This window comes from Amblyomma maculatum, chromosome 5, assembly GCF_055883805.1.
Source record: "Amblyomma maculatum isolate TAMU_Amacu chromosome 5, ASM5588380v1, whole genome shotgun sequence".
NCBI classification, from domain to species: domain Eukaryota; kingdom Metazoa; phylum Arthropoda; class Arachnida; order Ixodida; family Ixodidae; genus Amblyomma; species Amblyomma maculatum.
The window spans coordinates 85,623,697-85,643,647 of NC_139348.1; the positions used below are offsets into that span (position 1 = coordinate 85,623,697).

General features: G+C 47.9%; 1 protein-coding gene across 3 annotated transcripts in view; it reads right to left on the reverse strand.

The window, feature by feature from the left end:
* The window catches only part of LOC146188627 (uncharacterized), a 68,389-nt gene that overhangs the window by 10,312 nt on the left and 38,126 nt on the right, over positions 1-19,951 (reverse strand). For all 3 annotated transcript variants that reach the window (XM_084603154.1, XM_084603156.1, XM_084603155.1), the window contains 3 exons: positions 8,644-8,669; positions 5,012-5,076; positions 3,081-3,188 (listed from right to left, as the gene is read on the reverse strand). In XM_084603154.1, the coding sequence (XP_084459280.1) occupies positions 3,081-3,188; positions 5,012-5,076; positions 8,644-8,669 (199 nt within the window). The remainder of the gene's footprint in view (positions 1-3,080; positions 3,189-5,011; positions 5,077-8,643; positions 8,670-19,951) is intronic.

Genomic DNA, 19,951 nt, shown 5'->3' on the forward strand with positions numbered 1-19,951 from the left:
CGTGCCTCTGTTACCTTGACGACATCGTGGTGTTCTCGCCGGACTTTGCGACCCATTTCTCTCGGCTGAAGAAGGTCTTGACATGTCTTGCGAACGTTGGCCTGCAGCTCAACACGAAGAAGTGTCGTTTCGCTGCTCGTGAGCTGACCATTTTGGGCCATGTTGTGTCCAAAGATGGTATCCGTCCTGATCCCGCCAAACTTCGAGCTGTGACTGCTTTCCCGAAACCTACTGTCATCAAGCAACTGAGGAGTTTTTTGGGTTTGTGCTCATACTTTTGGCTTATTATACGGAACTTTGTTTCCATTGTCGCCTCGCTGACTGAGCTCCTTGGCAATAACTCAGACATTTCGCTGTGGTCATCAGCATGCGACGACGCCTACAACACCTTTCGTCGCCTCCTCATAGCCCCGCCTATCCTGCGCCATTTTGACCCCAGGCGCCAACCGAAGTGCACGCAGACGCGAGTGGTGTCGGCCTCGGAGCAGTGCTTGCTCAGCGCCCCTCTGGCTTCGGTGAGTACGTAGTTGCTTACGCCAGCCGTACTCTCACCAAAGCCGAAGCGAACTACTCCGTAACGGAAAAGGAGTGCTTGGCCATTGTCTGGGCAATCACAAAGTTTCGCCCTTTCCTTTACGGCCATTCTTTTAACGTAGTCACGGACCATCATGCCCTAAGCTGGCATTCATCGCTCAAGGACCCATCCGGCCGCTTGGCACGGTGGGCTCTGCGTTTGAAAGAATACGATATCCGCGTTATTTACCGATCTGGTCGCAAACATAAAGACGCCGACGCTTTATCTCGCTCACCGCTTCCAGCCGACCTTGTCAGCCTCTCCGTCGTAGACTCCGTGGCCTCTTAGATCGACGTCAGTGACATGCCTGCCGAACAACGGAAGGATCCATGGATCGCCTCTCTTATTGACTACCTTTCAAACCAATAAGCGATTACCCCTTCACGCGCCCTTCGCCGCAAAGCTTCCCACTATGAGATTTGGGATAACCTCCTTTACCGGCTCAAGTGGACGGAAATGGCTCCTCGTGATTCCACGCCATTTACGGACTCAAATATGTACAGCCTTTCATGCCGATCCACAGTGCGGACACGCGGGAGTTTTCACGACGTACACACGAATCCGTCTTCGTTACTATTGGCGCGGTATGTACAACTCGATTCTCGGGTACGTTCGATCGTGCCTGACGTGCTAACGCCGCAAACCTGCCTCTCCCCGTTCGGCTGGTGAGTTACAGCCTCTCACATGCCCGCTTAGATCCTTCGACCGCATTGGAATTGACCTATATGGCCCTCTTCCGTATACACCCGATGGGAATCGCTGGGTCATTGTCCCCGTCGACCACCTGACGCGATATGCCGAAACCGCCGCGCTCCCAGCTGCAACAGCCCGAGATCTGGCCGGTTTCTTATTCAAGAACTTTATTCTCCGTCACGGTGCTCCTCGTAAATTGCTCAGCGACAGAGGCCGTGCTTTCATATCCGAAGTCGTTGAAGCCCTGCTCGATCAGTGCAAACTCATTCACCGGACTTGCACCGCTTACCACCCGCAAACGAACGGCCTTGTTGAACGATTTAATCGCACCCTCGGCGACATGCTCGCAAAGTACGTCGTATCGAACCACACGAACTGGGACATTGTCGTTCCTTATATCACCTATGCGTACAATACTGCAACGCAATCTAGCACGGGTTTCTCTCCGTTCTTTTTGCTTTACGGTCGGCATCAATCTGCTCCCCTTGATACTGACCTCCTCTACAACCCTGATCCATCAGAATACACTACATTGACAGAAACTGCCAAGTATGCCGAAGAATGCCGCCAGATTGCCCGCACCTTTAAGACCGACTCTCAGTGGCGCCAAAAATATCGCCATGACACCGATCAGGAGAATGCACCACACTTTGAGCCCGGCTCACTTGTGTGGCTATGGGTTCCATCCGGTAGCCCCGGTCTCTCCGCAAAGCTGATCTCAAGGTATCACGGGCCCTACCGTGTCGTCGAGCGCACTTCACCAGTGAACTATATTATTGAGCCGCTTACGCCATCTTCTGATTTGCGACGCCGTAGCCGCGAGACTGTACATGTTCAGCGTCTTAAGTCGTTCTACGATCCAAGTGTACCTTCGTCCCCTTAAGTCTTAAGTCGCCAGGATGGCTCCTTTTTCTCAGGGGGGCACTCTGAAGAAGATGAGCCCTTTTTGGCTGGACGCTGATGAAGAGGAAGCAGTCTGTGCAATTGTGATCGCGCTGATCATCGTGCTGGTTTGATCATCGTGCGCTTCCTTGCCGATCTCGACGCCGTCCTCGACGTATAGAATAAACCTTTTCTTACACTTGCAATAGTTAACATATTGCGCCGTTTGCCTCGTTTTGAATTATTGCTCTTGGTGCTCACCATTTCGATTCATTTATTTGAGCGTAAGCTTCATGACTTGCATACTAACATGGGCATAAATGTGCAAACTGACGCAATCTATCTATATTTACCAAACGCCTTCGATAAAGTATCTCACCAGCGCTTACTAGTAAAACTTCAACTGCTAAACCTGGACCCTAACGTTCTTACATGAATAAAGGAATTCTTGTCTAATCGTACGCAAACCATAATTACATACTATTATACTTACTGTTTGTATAAAAACCCACCCCTTATGTAATGCCCCTACGGTGAACCTTTAAGGTAGTAAACTGAAATGAACTGAAATATAGGTCATCATTTAGGTTGCACTAGGTGGCTCCGAATATTTTATTCTAAAATTGTATCTGACCATTTTTGTCCATAATTACATACCATTATACTTACTGTTTGTATAAAAACCCACCCCTTATGTAATGCCCCTACGGTGGACCTTTAAGGTAGTAAACTGAAATGAACTGAAATATAGGTCATCATTTAGGTTGCACTAGGTGGCTCTGAATATTTTATTCTAAACAAAGGTTGTTGGGTCTGTAGCTCTGCGGATTAAACTCCCGAAGACAGCTCGCAAGTAGGAGGATTGATAAACTGGTATAAATGGAAGAAAGCGCTAATAATATATGTTGGATTAGTTGTGCGATATACTCACTGTCCTCATTCAGAACACCATCTCCGAATATTAGGCACTCTCCGCTTGTGTATACAATAGGAAATTTACCCAAGTATGCCAAGTATTCTGTTGTAAGCGGATTTATACCTGAAAATAGACTCAAACATTTATGCACTCATTTTCTTCGCTCTTCGACATGCAGCTATAAATTAGTGAATAATGGAGAACTAAAGGTAGCATTTTTGTCCCACAAGCAGCATGTGGCACTGACTTAAGACACGCACAATAATAATGTGCATTGTCTTCATCGTCTTAATGTCTATTCTTATCATCTATATTGAGCGTACATGCAAAGCAAAAAATGTAAGAACAACATATACACATATATCAATATTATCGGATACATAAATACCCTACTGACAAGTGATATTTGTATTTGAGGACTAAAATATGTCGTCTTTTTCTGGTATCCTGAAGGATAATTAATTATGCATACCCTTTATTGTGTCGGAAATTTCGGAAAACACCGGAAATTTCGCGTTCGTGAATAACATGCCTTGTATATAGGGAGGATATTATTGTCATGTCCTCTTTCGCTTGCTCACTGACAAAAATTTATAAAATTTACAATAGATACCAAAATGTTCAAAATGAACGCTATCTTGCCATATAGCGACGCTATTCAGTTACACTTCAGGAGCACATCATGTTTTTTCACCCGAATAGAGGATAATCAGCACCGCTATGATTTCTGAGTTGTCTGTGATCTCAATGACATTTAAATTTGCTTTCGCATGTATACGACATTACGTGATATTTCCGCATTCAAACAAGGAATTTCAATCTACCCTGTTTTTCTGGGACTATAGTTCCTCCATAGAATTCCTCAAATTCAGCCAGCCTGTTTCCTGAAGAGCCACTTCTTGTCCAAAATACACTGCCACGTTATTTATTTCTGGAGGCTGATGCCGCAGCTAATGCATTGGAAAAATTACCGACGTGAAAATTATGAGGAGAACGGTCATCCTCGTCCCTAGAAGACGTAGATATAAGCAATGGTTTATGAGAGGGATTTTCTTGGTGCAATATTTCTGCGAATCATTACAATCTTCATTTCTTCTTCTTCAGCAGTTGCCAAAATGGTGCCTTATATCACTGTGATTGTATAGCGCGAATCAATATGGTTGTTTGTTCATGCTTGTTGTCGCAAGGCGCAGTTTTATACCTTCCTTTGGAGCGCGAGATCCGCCGAGATTTTTCGCCTGTCTCAACAGCGAAATACAACTGTTCCAGCATCATTCGAGACGTTTCCAGGTTTCATTGACCGGTTATCTGAATGGATCTTCACCCACTTTCAATTGAGCACTGACGAAGGCAACGGGCATTCATCGTTCGACGACCGACGAACAAACTTGGGTTATCGCCGCCGCCGAGTTACTAAGTACTTTAGTGGGTGCAGGTCAGGCGAATAAACAGTTTAATCAGTTCAAGGCTAGTCTCTTCTTTCCCTAATTTCGGGATCCTAACTAACAACCTACAATATTATACGTATATAAGCCCTATCATCCATGAAACTTAATCAGTTACCTTCTATGCTGAAATACCAGTTTAGGGATAAGCTGCTTGCATTATATCTATATGCTGTTCGCACTGTTTTTAAGGACATATTATGGCTGTCCTTTAGAACGCACGCCTGAATAAGTTTCCTTTGCTACTACTGTGATGGGTTATCTAACAATACTTCTCACTGGGCGAACAGACATGTATTGAAATAATTTTTACTGTAACTGTTTTAAGCGAGAAAGGTGGGCAAATTGGTACAACATATATAAGAAGCTCTACCGGCGCAAAAAAAAAAACAAAACAACAACGTTAGAATAGAGCGCACGACTACACAGCCACATTATGTATTAGTGCTCTTTCTCTTCCTGTTTTTTGAGCTGTGTTACCATTTTTGCATAAATTCTCACCTGTAATGCTCAGACTACTTGTGGTTCCTTTGCCTTTCACGGTGGTGAAGCTGACATCAACTGAGCTGAAAAGAGATACTGGGTTATGGAGTACAATTTAGAAACGTGAACCGAGTAAAGTTTATTTAAGGGCTAAGTACTAATAAAAGGGGATTATAGCCTTCCGAAAGGTAACTAGGTTTTTGTGTACATAACGAAGAGCTCTTGCTGTTATGAATGGGGCGCTGGTTGGGAGCTTTAGATTTATTCGAAAATAACACAACGAATGTGTATTCGGATGGCTGCCACACAATTTCCACGTCTCCAGCATATGCGAGAATAGGTATAGCATCCTTGACCTAATGACTAAAATATATATTGCTAATACTTTCCGGCTATAGATAGTTTGTTTCTAGCAAAGGCGGGTGAGACTTGGCCTAGGGAGCCACTTCACCTTACGATTGCTGAAATGATCGACGTATACTGACTGGTGTCCCTATTGCAAAAACCAGTACCACTGGGTCCCAGCGCCATACCTGATTATGGTCCCAGTATGACGCTGGAAACTGGGCGCACTAGGACGCGGCATACTGGGACGCTCCGCACTGGCGGCACTGTTCGCCCGGAGAAAAAAAAGGCGTGGGATAAAAATTAAAAAGTAAAAAGTAACGAAACAAGTTAGGTACATAAAAAAAAACCCTAAAAAAGGAAAAAAAATTTAGTGCACCAAGCGTGCCTCGAAGTAAGTGCCGAGGTACATGCCAATCAGTAGCTCAGCACGCTAACCACTCGGCCGCGCCGAGAACTGGATATAAGCATTAATGCATTTTATGTCATGACCCGCATTTATAAGGTTGGGACTTCATGTTTCGCAGTCTACAGGCCATTGCTACCGCTCTAACAATTGCAACTACTTGATCATTTTAGCTTGCTGTCTGCTCTCACGACTTGCAACTCATGTTCTGGGTGCTTATGCGCGCTATTTTGTGCACTGGAATCATTTTAACATGTGGAGTTTGACATCGCTGGCAAATTTACCAACGTCGGCTCTTGGGTGGTGCTCTTCTACCGTGGGCGTAATTTTCGATGAACACGGAGCTTTAGTAGAAGCCTTCAAGGAAAAACGTGCGACCAAGCTTCAATACCGGCAAGCGCCGCATCGATGACCCTAATTAAGTGTAACTAAGCCTTATTTGTATCTAAAAATTGCGGGAAGCGTTGCGATGACCGAGGGCTCGGCTGCTTGATACGCAGAGTAAGAAGGAGCGCAAAAGCTTGAGAAACACGCCAAATATTATGTATTACAAGCGCTGTATGTTGTTGCTTCTTCTCTCATGGGCCCATCGCTCGGTAAACTACTCTCTTCCTGGTTTTAGTTTTTCTTTCTGCTGTTTATACTGGGCCGTGGTGCAGGCTACGCTCGCCTGCGATTGAGCCCGCATTGAACATTTTGGCAGTAATCATTGTGTTAGAGTGCCCTTAAGATCAGCTGTGAAGTTGGTTATGCATGGTAGCCCACATTATTCAATTCCAGCTTTAGTAGTGCGTTAGTAGTCAGTCTGTCATGAGATCGAGGTGCGGCGGTCGTTGTCTCTCTCGAAACGTTCGAAACGACCTATCGAAACATGGAAACTCTAGAAAAAAGATACTGCCTTTGTTTTCTTACAAATGCGCAACGACTTCGCAGCAAAAAGCGCTTGCTTGAACCATATTTTTCATATGCCCCCCGATGGTCGATTGAAAGTACGCTGTTGCCCTGTTGGCCTCTAAGGGATGCTACTCCGGCTGACGCCGCAGGCCGCACCGGCTATACTTGGGCACTGGGACCAGTGCGGCCCAGCGCACATACAGCGCTTCTCCCAGTGCATCGCGGATGCCAGCGACACACCCAGCGTCAAAAGTCTAACTCCAGCGTTTTTCTCCCATCACACCAGTGCAGCCAGTGTCTTCCCGTTACTGCTCCAGTGAATATCGCAGACCTCCAGCGTGCCCAGCAGATCCAGTGCAAAACCAGCGCGAAAATCTTACTGGTTTCGCACTGGAGACGCTGGTTTTTGCAATAGGGAACTGAACGAATCCTATCACAATACTATATTTTCTGTTGCACTAACCCTTTTCAATACAGCTCATAATAAACATGCGTTTAAAAGTAGTCAAATCCAACTTAGTATTCAGTTGATTGCTGATGTGAGAAACAGAAGCTGACGCATATCAACACATATATGAGAATCTTCTTTCCCACGAAACAAGTCAGCTTTATTCAAATATGGCGAATAGTTCTATGCGACCTGTTTGCTGTCATAATGGAAGCGATAATTTACGATAGGGTTTCTTATATGAAACTTTTCTATTGGAACTGCATGTACGCTGCACGAATCGGGGCAACGGAAGTAGTTTGTAAGCAATTTATAGCCCACATTGGGTTGTTCTTAAGAAAATGCATAATGAAGAACTGAAGCATGTCTAACTATGCGGCAGGCTTAATAGTAGAGGATTCCGACTTGCCCGACAAGTGCTGTCACTTTCATCATCATCATCATCCTGACTATACCCACTACAGTGTGAAGGCCACTCCCATATTCCTCCAATCAACCTGGTCCAGTACTAGCTGCATCCACTTGACTTATGCGAACTTCTTTACCTCATCCGCCCACCTAACTTTCTGCCGCTCCCTGCTACGCTTTCCTTCCATTGGAATCCAGTTTATTACCCTAAGCGACCATCCGGTATCCTTTCTTCGCACTAAATGTCCTGCCCATGCCCATTTCTTCTTGATTTCCACTACAATGTCAGTGACGAGTTATTTCTCTGACCCCCTCTGCACGTTTCCTGTCTCTTAACGTTATCCCTACCATTTTTCTTTTCAAAGCCCTCTGAGTTGTCCTCAACTTAAGCAGAACCCTCTTTGTTAGCCTCCACGCTTCAGCCCCATAAGTACGTACAGGTAAGATGTAACCGCTGTATTCTTTCTTCATGAGCGATACCGGTAAGCTGCTAGTCATAATCTGGGAGTGCTTGCCAAATGCGCTCCATCCCAGTCTTATTCTCCTTGTTTTCGTCATATACACTAAATTGCGAAAGCAAGGAAACGAACCCCATTTCAGATAATGCTGCACATTATCTGCGCATCATTCATACATCATGAAGCATCTTTTAGTTATTTGACTATGTACTTATAAACGTATAAGACTGCATTACGGCGCGGCTCTGGCAAAGATATATAAAGCCGCGCAGGATGACCATTATTGGGGAGAGTTATTTCCAAGGCGTTGATTCTCTTTTCAACGACTGGGGTGTTCTCAACAAAAAAGTTTTTCTTAGCGACACAGGCACACACGCAAGCAGAAATAATTTTTGCTTACAGTTTACGGCACCATATCATGTCCGCATTGAAACACCTTTTTCAGTTCGAATACTTATGGTTAAAAACATTCATCTGAAAGTAGCCAGAACCTTTAGAAATTAGCAGATAATACTGCAGTAACTTACTTCAGAATAGAGATCAATTTGAGTAGCCATTATTTATTGGCTACTGAGAGTTATATTATGCGTTAACGTTAACATGAGTGAGAGAACCTTATTTGTCGTCCGCTAACATAGCTGCCCTGACTGGAGTGTAGAAATAAGGACTGAAAGTATTGCAATATACGTACTGCCATTTCCAGACTCCACTGTAATCCTGCAAATAATGCAGTTATTAGTAAAGGGCCTAGTACAACACATGTAGCAAGCAGCAATGTCTAACACAAAGTTGTCACCTTGATTGAGGAATGAAGGCGTTTTGTACTGAGCTCATTGTTGCATGTTGTTGCAGGTCCATCAGAGTGGCTGCAGGTATTAAGTCCTGGTTGTCTTTGGCTGAGTGACAACAAGAATTTAACCGGCATATAAAGGAGGACTCAGAAGAATAGGCGACAAATTTCCAATTCCCAAAATCAGACAAACACCGCCTACATCTTCTTAAATCCTAGAGAGAATTGAAAGGCGAGTGGGAAAACTAAAAACAATTGGACAGAAATCTCAGAATAGGTGTTGCTAACCTCAAAAGGAATTTGAGAGCAGTACGCAGCCAAACTGTTCGAAAGGAGATGGGCCGAGGTGTGTGATGAAATGAGCTTCAACATGAGCCTTCCTAAGACCTGGGCTATCCTCCGTTACCTCATCGATTCCAAAACCACCGTAGAATTTACGTTGTTCGTTCCTTTTCGGAAGGTTCTTTAAACCTTTCCTGTTATGCAGTTCGGCGTAGGGGAGACCAGAAGATGACGATGGTAGCGCATATATTTACAGCATGACATCTATATACAGAGAGTAAAACTGGAAGTTGAAATGAATTTACAAAAAGCACACTCTGCGCTACTTTACTCTTCGACCTAACTGGTTAGAGCCTACGCAGAACAGCCGTGTTACATGCCTACGCATCGAGCCCCAGGTCAGACTGATTTGAACTCTCTTGGATCACGTCCCGTTGTACACCTTCACAAAACAAAGAAACAGGGGCGGTCATTTTCAGAAGCCAGCCCCACACGTCAACTGTACAGTAGGGAATTATGCTAGATGGGCACAGCTCCGTGGCTTGGCCTTAGCCTCTAACCCCGGGCACCACTAGCAATGCAAATCACAACAAACAAAAAGGGCAGCGAAACTCTTTGTCCACTGAGGGTGTCGAACCCTCTCCTGTCGGGAGGCTTTCCTTCCACTTGTTACCTGCACACCACCGTCCCATCCACGCTGCCGCTGTTGATTAAATCCTTTCCGCAGTGCATTTCTCCGCGCCATCCGTGTTTGCTGCTACGAGCAACGACATGGAAAGGGAAAGATCACCCCAGCCGCCATGCTGAAGGCCCGGCGATGGATTAAAGGGGAGCTTCTGGCTTGCCCGCTCTGAGAACAATGCCCGAGTCAAATCCTGAGTGCTTCTTCAGCCGCTCTTTGTCGCATCTGCGGACAAGATAAATGAGACTGACTTTCGCACTGATCAAAGTCGCAGTGTTAAAAAGGCTTCGTGGTCATTTGAAAGCTCGCTACCGGCCAGTACGAAGGGTGCCATATTTGCGAGCACCCGGCAGCACGTTCAGTTGCGCATCTCCCCATAAATGACCTTCGGGCTAAAAAGGTCACGCAAAGCCGGCGCCAATGGTCCGGTCGGATTTCCCCACACACGGCAAGCTTGTGCAAAAAGCAAACAGGCGGGTGGTGGCGACATGCAGAGACGCGCACCTGCAAGTGATTAGCGTCGAGTGTGGCCCTACAAGACAGAGTGTGGCCCTAAGAGACAGACCAGGCTAGACCCGATTAAGATCAAGCATAAGTTTCACAGGTGGAGCGAAGAGCTGCTAGATGTAGTCGGGACAAAAAAATACATGTAAGGATTCCCGTCGCCCTCTACCTTGCTATACCGAACCCTAGAATATGACCATAGATGCTCCAATTGGATTGGTAGAAGTCAGGGTGATCCTTCTTGATCTGAAAAGAGATTTCCTCCAGGCCAGACAATATCTCAAATACTACGCCTAAACATATAGATGAAGACTCTTTTCACTTCGTTAGCGAAGTAATGAACAAAATTGGGGAAGGCGCCAAAATCCCAGAGTAGTGAAAATCTCCAGATTGATCCGTATTCCTAAACCGGGCAGGAAACTTGAACTATTCAACATGAGGCCCATATCTTTAACCTCTTGTCTTGGATAAGGTCATGGAAATAGTGGTCCCACTTAAAATCTCAAGATACATGGAAACCACGGAACTCTGGCCAGTGGAGATGGTAGGGAACAGTCCGGGATTAAGCGCAGTGTATGTCACTCTCAGATTAAAGCACGACATCTTGGACGCTCACGAGGATGATGCATCATATTGAGCCATCCTGTCATTTGATCTCACAAACGCGTATGATAATGTTGAGCAAAGAACGGTTCTCGAAGGCTTCAACTCGGTTGGCGTGGGAGGCAAGTGCTTCAACTATGTTACCGATTTCCTCACACGAAGAAAAAGTGAAGTTAGCATCGTGGGACTTGGGCGCGAGCCCATGAGTACAGGGGGCAGAGGAACGCCCCAGGGATCTGACCTCTCTCCGGTACTCTTTAAATTGGCAATGAAAGATCTCTCGTCCCATTTTATACAATAGAAGGCATCAAACATACCATTGATGCAGACGATATCACAATCTGGAGCTATTGAGGCTCCAGCGCCGATATATCGCATAGGCTGTAGGAAGCGGCGTGTATAGTTGATAACTACGCCCTAGATGGAGGACTATCTTACTCTCACAACTCTGAACTGTTCTCAGTGTGCAGCAAAGCGCAATTAACCCGAGAATCCCACCTACCGCACCTACACAAACCAGCTAGGTACCGAGAGTCAGAGAGTCTGCACCATTAGGATCATGGGGTATTACTTACATCAGAATAGAAAAAACATCACTTTCATTAAAAAGCTTCAGACATAATTTGAACAGGTGACGAAGGTATTCAGGCAAATCTCTCTCAGGAACAAAGGCCTCAGAGAGCGAGAGAGAAAGAGAAAACTTTTCATAATGCAAAAAAGACAAATAACCTAGAGCTCCCGTGGTTGGGTCCACAGTCCAGGACTGCCGTGGCCTTTGCTACCCTGCTGGCCCGTTCAATCAGCCAAAGCTGGTCTTTTGACGCCGTGCTGGACAGCGCAGCCTCCCACTGCTCCGGCGTGGCGTTATGAATTATCGGCACTGCATTTATTTCCTGGCAGGCCCATGTGATATGATAAATTGTCGTTTCTGTCCACAAAAGGGCACGTGTCCCTGTATACGGTTGCATGTATCTTGCTGTATAAAGAGAAGCATGGATAAGAATTTGTTTGTAGCTGCCGCCCAGACACTGACTGCTCCCTGTTTAACAACTTGTGGGGCGGTGGATACCGTCTTCTGGTTCCCCGGTAGTGCACAAAATGTCTGCGCAGGTGCGACTCACTGTCTCGGTCTCTTCCGCCTCTGACCTCCCTCGGTTTGCATAACCTCGAGCTATGAGACCGGCCTGGATGTTCCCGGCAATGTCGCCGTGCCCTAGCGCCGAAAGTACGAATTGTTTTGTGTCACTTATTCCGCCGGCCTTCAAGATGGCGGCCGCCTTTTTGTCAATCCTGCCGTTGGTGAATCCTCGGTAAGCGGCTTGCGAATCGGCCATTACTATCAGCGAACGCCCGGTCCTATTGCCCTCAGCGACCGCTACAGCAATAGCGGCCTCCTCGGCGCCAGACACGGTGCAGTTTCGTAGCGAGACGCTCTTTTTCTCCTTTAGCTCGAAATCTACAACCATCACCACCGCATCTCTTTCGTTAGGATACATCGCCGCGTCTACATTGACGGTGTTCTTGTTCAGATAGGTCTTGGCTAAGGCTTCCGTCCTGGCCCTACGACTACCCTTATTAATCGACAGGCTGCAGGTTCTTGGGAATTGGCGCTACTACAACCGTAGACCGGATCGCGTCCGATATGTCTATCTTCCCTCAATCTCCAGCACGTGACAATGATAACCTCCTCTCCGGAGGAGAGCTCTTCCCGCCGTAGTGCGTTGTCGCCTCATCTTCTGAGAGACAAGCTGCGCTTCCCTGTGCTCTTCGTATGTGTTTGGTAAACCAAGGGCCATTCAATTCGCGTTGGTCGTTCTTATTAGCAGCCCCAGCGCTGTCTTGTACGCCTTCTTGAGGATCGATACCACTTGCCCTTTCTCCGCCTGACTCAGGTGTTCATAGGGAAGACTGTACGGGACTCTGCTTACCACAAGTGCCCGTACTAACTTGAGCGTGTCTTCCTCCTTCATCCCTTTTCTTCTATAGGTCACTCGCGTAATCATTCCCGTTATCTGGGCAGAAAATCCAGATAGTAATCTGATCGTGTGGTCCGACCTCTGATTGGATTGAATTCCCATTCCCAACACTCTCAGCACGTGCACTCCTGGTATGCGAGTCCCAGCTAGCATAACGGTGAGGTCTGCTTTACTATCGTATCAGGGCCTATATACTCTGAACATTTCAGATTTTTTGGGCGAACATCAAAGTTCCCTAGGCCTTACATAGCGGTCGACACAGTCCCCGGCTGCTTGTAGCCTCTCCTCCTTGACACCTAGCGAGCCCTCCGTCGTCAAAATCGTAATGTCATCGGCGTATATTGCATGCCAAATGCCGTCTATGGCACTCCGCTTCTCCGCCAAACCAACCATAGCGATGTTGAAGAGAAGTGGCGAAATTACATATCATTGAGGCGTTTCCTTGTTAGGCACCCTGATCTTGTCCGATCGCAAGTCGCCGATCCCTATAGTCGCGGTCATATCCGTAAGGAAGGCCTTGACGTAACCATGAATCTTTCGCCCGCAATGTAGATTGCTCAAACCCGATAGTATGGCTTCATGACTAACATTGTCGAACACCCCCTTGAGGTCGAGAGCCATGATAACATGCTCTCCATATTTTGGCATGTTGCTAAGAACCTCTTCTTTGAGAAGAAGGACGTCTTGCGTCGAAAGCTTTGGCTGCAAACCAAACATTGTGTGTGGCATAAGATTGTCATCTTCCAAATAGTTCTGAAGTCTGATCATAACGATCCTTTCATACAGTTTTCCTAGGCATGAGGCAGTGAGATAGGCTGCAGATTCTCCAAACATGGCTTTTTGCCTGGCTTGGGGATGGTGATCATTTCTGCGTACAGCCACTCTTCCGGCACAGTCTCCGCCTCCCAGTGGTCATTCAAAAATGTTGTGATGCTCGAAATCCGTTCCGCCCCTAGATTCCTTATATTGGCGTTGCCGATATTGTCTGCTCCCGCCGCCGTGCTCTTGACAGCCATTCTGGCCGCCGCGTACACCTCGTCCTTTGTGATTGGATGGTCGAGTTTCTCATTTTCAATTCCCCGATACACTTCTGTGCAGCCGGGGATGTCCACCTCCCCCACGTACCGTTTTCGGATCTTGTCTAGCAACTCCTCATCTTCTCCCAGGTACTTGTGGGGGATTCTGTGAAGCGTCTTGCTAGTTTCGGCCTTAGACTTGGCCGGGCTGATGAGATTCCTCACCAACGCCCAAGTCTTGGCCGTCCCTAGCGTTCCTTTCAATGAGTCGAACAATTGTCCTCAGTCTTGTCTAGAGAGCTCTTGCGCATACTGCTCTGCCTCAGCAGTGACCTGAGCAATCTTCGGTTAAAGCTTCCTGTTGCCCTTCTGTCTCCTCCACCTCTTAGTCATACTCCTACTAGCTCCACATAACCGCAGTAGATAGTTATCAATTTCAGGAACTGCACTCGTCCTTTTCACGGTCTTTGTGGCTCTTTCGTAAACTTCGGGGAGTCTTTTGCTCCACGCCTCAATAGCTTGAATTGATTCCTTGTGGCAATGTACTCTAAACGCATTCCAGTCAGTTATTTTCACTTCTCCTAACTTTCGTCTGGCCCTCACAGTGGCCAACGATATCACAAGGATAAAGTGATCTCTTCCAAGGCCCCCGTTTGTGTTTTCCCAAGAAACGTCATTAGTGTTCTTTACAAAAGCGAGGTCTGGGCATGTATCCCTGTTGACGCTTTTGCCCAGTCTAGTCACTTTTGTGAAATCCGTTACGAGATTCATGTCCGCTTGCGCAGCAGCTTGCGCCAGTTCTTTCCATTGGTGGTTTCTCCTACCTATCCACAGCTCTTGTGTTGCGCGTTGAAAGCTCCTAACACGACCAGACAGTTATCTTTGGCTGCCTTTCTTGCGTCTTTGAATAGTAGCTCAAAGTCAGCATTCGTCTGCCTGAGCGGGCTGTATACATTCAGGACGAATATGCTCATCTTACCTCTCTTGTGCGGTATGATCTCGATTAGCACATGCTCGATATCTGTGTTGAACGCCGGGTGTTGAATCGCCGCCACGGTTTTGTCTACCAGGGTTCCCGCTTTCCCCCCGATCTGACTAGAATACGCAACGTACCCCGAAAGGCTAGGAGATCAGCCAGTTTCCTGCAGCGCTATAACATCTGGCTTGACAAGAACTGTTTTCATGTAATATTTTAAATTGCACTGCTCCCTACGGAAGCCGCGGCAGTTCCATTGCCAGATTTCTAGTGTTTATGTATCTCCCCTAGCATTTCTGGCCATTATGCTTGGGCCAGACTATCTTGGGTAAATTTGCTGCTGCTCACCGTAAGCGAAGGCCCACTGTATGCCTTCTCCTTGACTTTCTTTATCCGCATTGTGCCATTCTTCATGAAGTCGGTCGACTGCTGTTCGACCCTCACTTATTTCGGCAGTGGCGAAGATGTAATCTTCCGGTGGCTCTTTCTATCCCCGGTGTCTATTATTTCCTCGCACACTACAGTAGCTGCCATACCTCTAAAACTTTAATTAATTCATCGACTTTACGAGTGAGCTAGCTACACTTCTCTCGCATAAGTTCGAGCCCCCGCCTGAGACCTGCACACTCATTACACTTATAATGCGCAGTCTCCGTGTTTTGTGTGTTTGCCGGAGCAGAAGCCCTGACCACTATTTCTGGCCAGCTCATATTGCCGGCCTTCGTTTTGTTATTTGTCTTTTCCGGGGTCGGGTTCTTGTCATTCGGCTGGCGTCTAAATGTCGACACCGACCGGGAACGACTACGGCTCACCGAGGTCGCCCCCTCGGAGCTGAACCACTGTCTCCTGGCTCCTTCCACGCTGTTGCCCTTGTTGTTCGCTTGGTTCCTTTAAGCTCGCCAGTTGTGCGTCGACTTTGAGGACAATATAGAAGGCTTGATGCCGCCTCCCTGGAGCTGATGCTGTAGGTGTTCCGTATCCCCCGAGGGGGGGGGGGGGGAAGGACTGCGACCGATAGCGCAAAAAGCTCCGAGATGTCTCTCCCTCGACGTTAAGCCAATTGATATGCCGACCTTGGTGCGGTCCGCATTAGGCGCTGCTGCTCCGTCCTCGCCCTCCAGTAGAGGATCCGGCATTGCTTCGTGCTGGCTGTTGGCAAAGCTTCTTGAGGTGGTTCTGGCACCCCTTTGCACCAGGAAGGCGCGCCTCACCACAGAGCACGCATGTAAGCGTGCAGGTGTGTTCTTGAGGTGGGCCCAGGGTCCCGCACTGCCGGCACACATGCGGACATTCAGCGTGGGGCATACATCTGATCGATGTCCTAGTTGTAGGCAGACGTGGCAAACCTGCCTATTCGGTCGCTAGGGGTAGCAGGCTACCTCACCGCCTTAGTGGAGAACGTATCTCGTAACAGCAGGCGCCTCGAAGAGGATGACAGCAGTCTTAGATTTTCGCAACATTCTAGACTGCACAATAGTGACCCCTTGGGTTCCTACGCGAAAGTTGTTCTTCAGTTATTATTATTAGTTCCTCAGGTGGCGTGCCTGGGTCTATGCCATGTATGACGCCACGTAGGACCGTAGGACGCCGTCCGGAACTGCCACGTAAGTGTTCAAGTCGTAGAAGCTGCCTTGGAGGCTTATGCGCGTGATATGCCGAATGAGCTGTGCTGTATGTTCATGCGGCGTGCTTACGATAATTATGTTTGAGCCGGTGCGGAGCCGTACGATGAAATCTCCTTCCCAGCACTTTTGGTCACCGCATGCCTCTACAATAGCGCGCGACACCTGGTGGGTGGTAAGTGCCCGCACTGCTAGGCCTTTCTGGGGTCACATGATGATCTTGAAATCTCTTTTGGAGAGTGGCGGCCGTTTGCTTCGCTGTCGATGCCACCCCTGTGGTCCTTTCTTGTTTCCGCGTGGGTCGGTTCCGAGGCCGGCTGTCGGAGGTGTCTTGTCTTCGCAAAGTAGTGGCACCCGCATGTCCGCCAACCTTTCGAGCACGCGATCCTCTCCTTTGAATATTCCGCTGGCGTTTAGAAAGAGCCAGATCACAGTTGTCATCGTTACGGGGTCTAATCGATGTTTTGGAGTCCGAGGACGTCGATGGATAATCACCTAAGTCCTCTTTCTGGTTGGTATTTGCCTCTATGGCGTCGGTGAAGCATCCCCCGTCAGGGATCAAGAAATCATCGAAGCCGGAAGCCTCCTTCTCGATTTGATGTTGTTCTCCGAGTCGAGTCGAGTGTGTCGAGTTTCATCCGCAGGTGTTCCGCGTCTGATGGCCTTCTGCTGACGATGGTGGACGATCTCTGACCACGGCTACCTTTCGCCTTGTTACTGCCGCCGGGATCTTGAGGGGATGGGCCCTTATTCATCTAGTTGGACTGCCCTTCCTCGTCAGTGGCTTCCGATAGCTGCTTGTGAAGAAGCATGGCATGACGTCGGGCGCGACAGCGTGGCTGGCGCCGACCCACGCGCTCCCCTGCAGCAGAATCTTGGTCACCGTGGTTACGACCAAGCGGCGTAAGGATCATAATAAAGCCCGGCAAGTGCGCATAGACTAGAAGTATCCGCCGGTGCTAGGGTTAGCTCTGCAATGCCCGCTTGGCAGTTCACAATCCGCCGGCGTCCAAATAAGGCACTCACGTATACAAGACTTGCCTCTACGGATTTTGCTCAGGGGGATCTTGCAGAATGCACCAACATAGGGGGAATGGGGCGGTTGTATCCGGTCAGAATATTATCTGAATTGTAGCCGAAGCAAAGCGCGTCCGCTCGCATCGACTTCGTCGTCTTCGCATTCCGCCAAAAGACCTCAGAGAGCACTGCCTAATAAGACAGCTTCATGCCTTCATAATGAGCAGGATATCTTATGCCACCCCCTTTCTCAATCTGAATCCTGGCAATGCAGAGAAGTTAGAGAAAGTGATAAGAACGTCATTAAAGGGTTTTACGCATACCTCCAACTCGTCGACAGAGAAGCGTCTAGCTACGGGAATGCATAATACCTGGGAAGAGATTGCTAAAGCGCTCAGGGAGGCCCAGATTTGGGGGATCAACTTCACTGTAGTGAGCCGAAAAAGCTTACAAGAACTACAGCTTCAGACAGGTGAGCCACCCTATGTCGCTTAACTCCTAAAGCTTGAGACGCGGAAACTATTCAAAATTGCACAGATCCCTATAAGAATATGCACCCGGTTCATGAGAAGGAACGAAAACAGCATAGAGGCTTCAGTCTTCTTGGTTCCAGCTCACGAGGGTCTACGGGCAATGAGGCTGCCCATCGTCTCTCTAGATATGTATACACCCGAGCGGCCGTAGAGACCCCGCTACCTGGAGACAAATACCTCCCTGTCACCTACAAGGAGGTCTCTGAGACTCCTAGACTAAGCAGAAGGATCTATCCACTACCAAATAGGTCCCTAACACCCTCTAAATGCAGAGCCTGACGGAAATTCAGGCCAATCATTTTATTCTTATGTTACTCGGCGTAATGAGTTTGCAGGTGACCCAGATACTTCCAATCTCTGCAACGTACCGTCTTTGGCAAATGTACCAGGCTGCATGTTTTGCTTCTCGCTCGTATTCTAAAGCCAGTATGGATTCCCAGAGAATCACAACTTGTTGACAGGTGAATACAGGAACTGGCTTTTAGTTTGCACCAATTTATAGCATCGGAAGTGGTACGAATTCTCTACTACCCGACTGAGAAGCGGAACATGCAGCTTGGTTACTTTTGGCAAAGACGGTACCTCTGAGTCAAAATCACCTGATCTGTCAATGCCCCGATTCTCCAGGAGCTAAAGAAAGGGATCAGCTTGATCAAATTACCTGGGAATCCTACCCCCGCAGCCCAAATGCAGATGAACAAAAGATCGTCCTACGCCTGGCGGAGGAGGCTTACTCCAAGACCTATGCGGCTAAGGCGCAGGCAGCCGGCAAGAAGGAGACCCTGCCCCTGGCTGAGCCCCTGCCCCGAGGTCCATATCGGTGTAAATTGTCTCTCTCGCTTTCTTTCTAACCTCAAATCTGAGCTACGTTCAAGGTCGGGCAAGGATTATAAGTTACTTGCGGGGCAACAAGCGCAGAAATACAGCTTCTTGTGCGACCATTGTGGTTTAATGAAGAAGAAAAAAAACAGCGTAAATGCTGCGAAAAGTTGACGTACTGGGCCCGTCGCACCCTCACTCATGGCGAGACTTAGCGACCCTTGTCGAAACATGCGGTACCTTTCTCACTGTCTCGAGTAACGTAGCGAAGAACATAATGATGACTTGCCCTCGCGCGAGCAAGAGCTGAAAAGGTAGAATCTGCATGGTAGCCGAAGGCTGCTCTAGGTACCATACTGAAGCTTGCATTTCAAACTTTTAGCTTTTATGGAAATAAAAGTCCCAGTAACTGCCTCAGATCTAGGTGGACACCTCAACTGCACCTTGAGGGAAGGGAGTAAGCACGAGGGCAGTAGTAAAAATTCATCATGCTGTGAGATTAATTTTAATAACTCTTAATATTACCCTTTCAGAGCAGTAACTGGGGGATGTTCATATTTCCTAGTCGCTGCCGGAGTAGCCACCTCAGCAGCAGGAAGCTAGCTCAGCCTGGTTTTCTTTAATTCGTTACCATTAAAACATTGCTCCGAACGAAAACCCGTCTGTCAGTTTGCGTACAGCGCGACTGAAACAGGAGGCGGCGAGCGCAGAACGCAGCCCCGCAAGTTGTTGGTCGGTCCACGTTGATATTTTCTGGCGTTGGCAATCTGCCACAGACGGACACGTATCGCGCGTTCCGAGAATCGCGTTGCGTTTCGTATGCTGTATAACTAATTAATGCTAATGCGATGCTGTTGCTTGGATCCCGTTGATCGCACTTCGTACTTTTTTATTTAGTGGAAATAAAATGAAAGATGGCGTATTTCCAGTAGCGTAGCAAGCATGAGGAAGGGAAGGAAGTCAGTATAGAGAAAGGGGGCCTGCATGCGCATTAAGCTAGGGCCGCCATTCGTCTTATTCTAGCCCTGTCTACGGCTGCATCCTCGGAGCACAGCACGCCGCAGCTCTACCCGGTCAGGTCCCTGCCCCTCCTACCCAGCGCATCAGGCCAGGATACTCTCCTACACGTATCATCTACGAGAAAGGAAGCCCAGCCTTGGCTGTCCCGTCCTCCTGCCG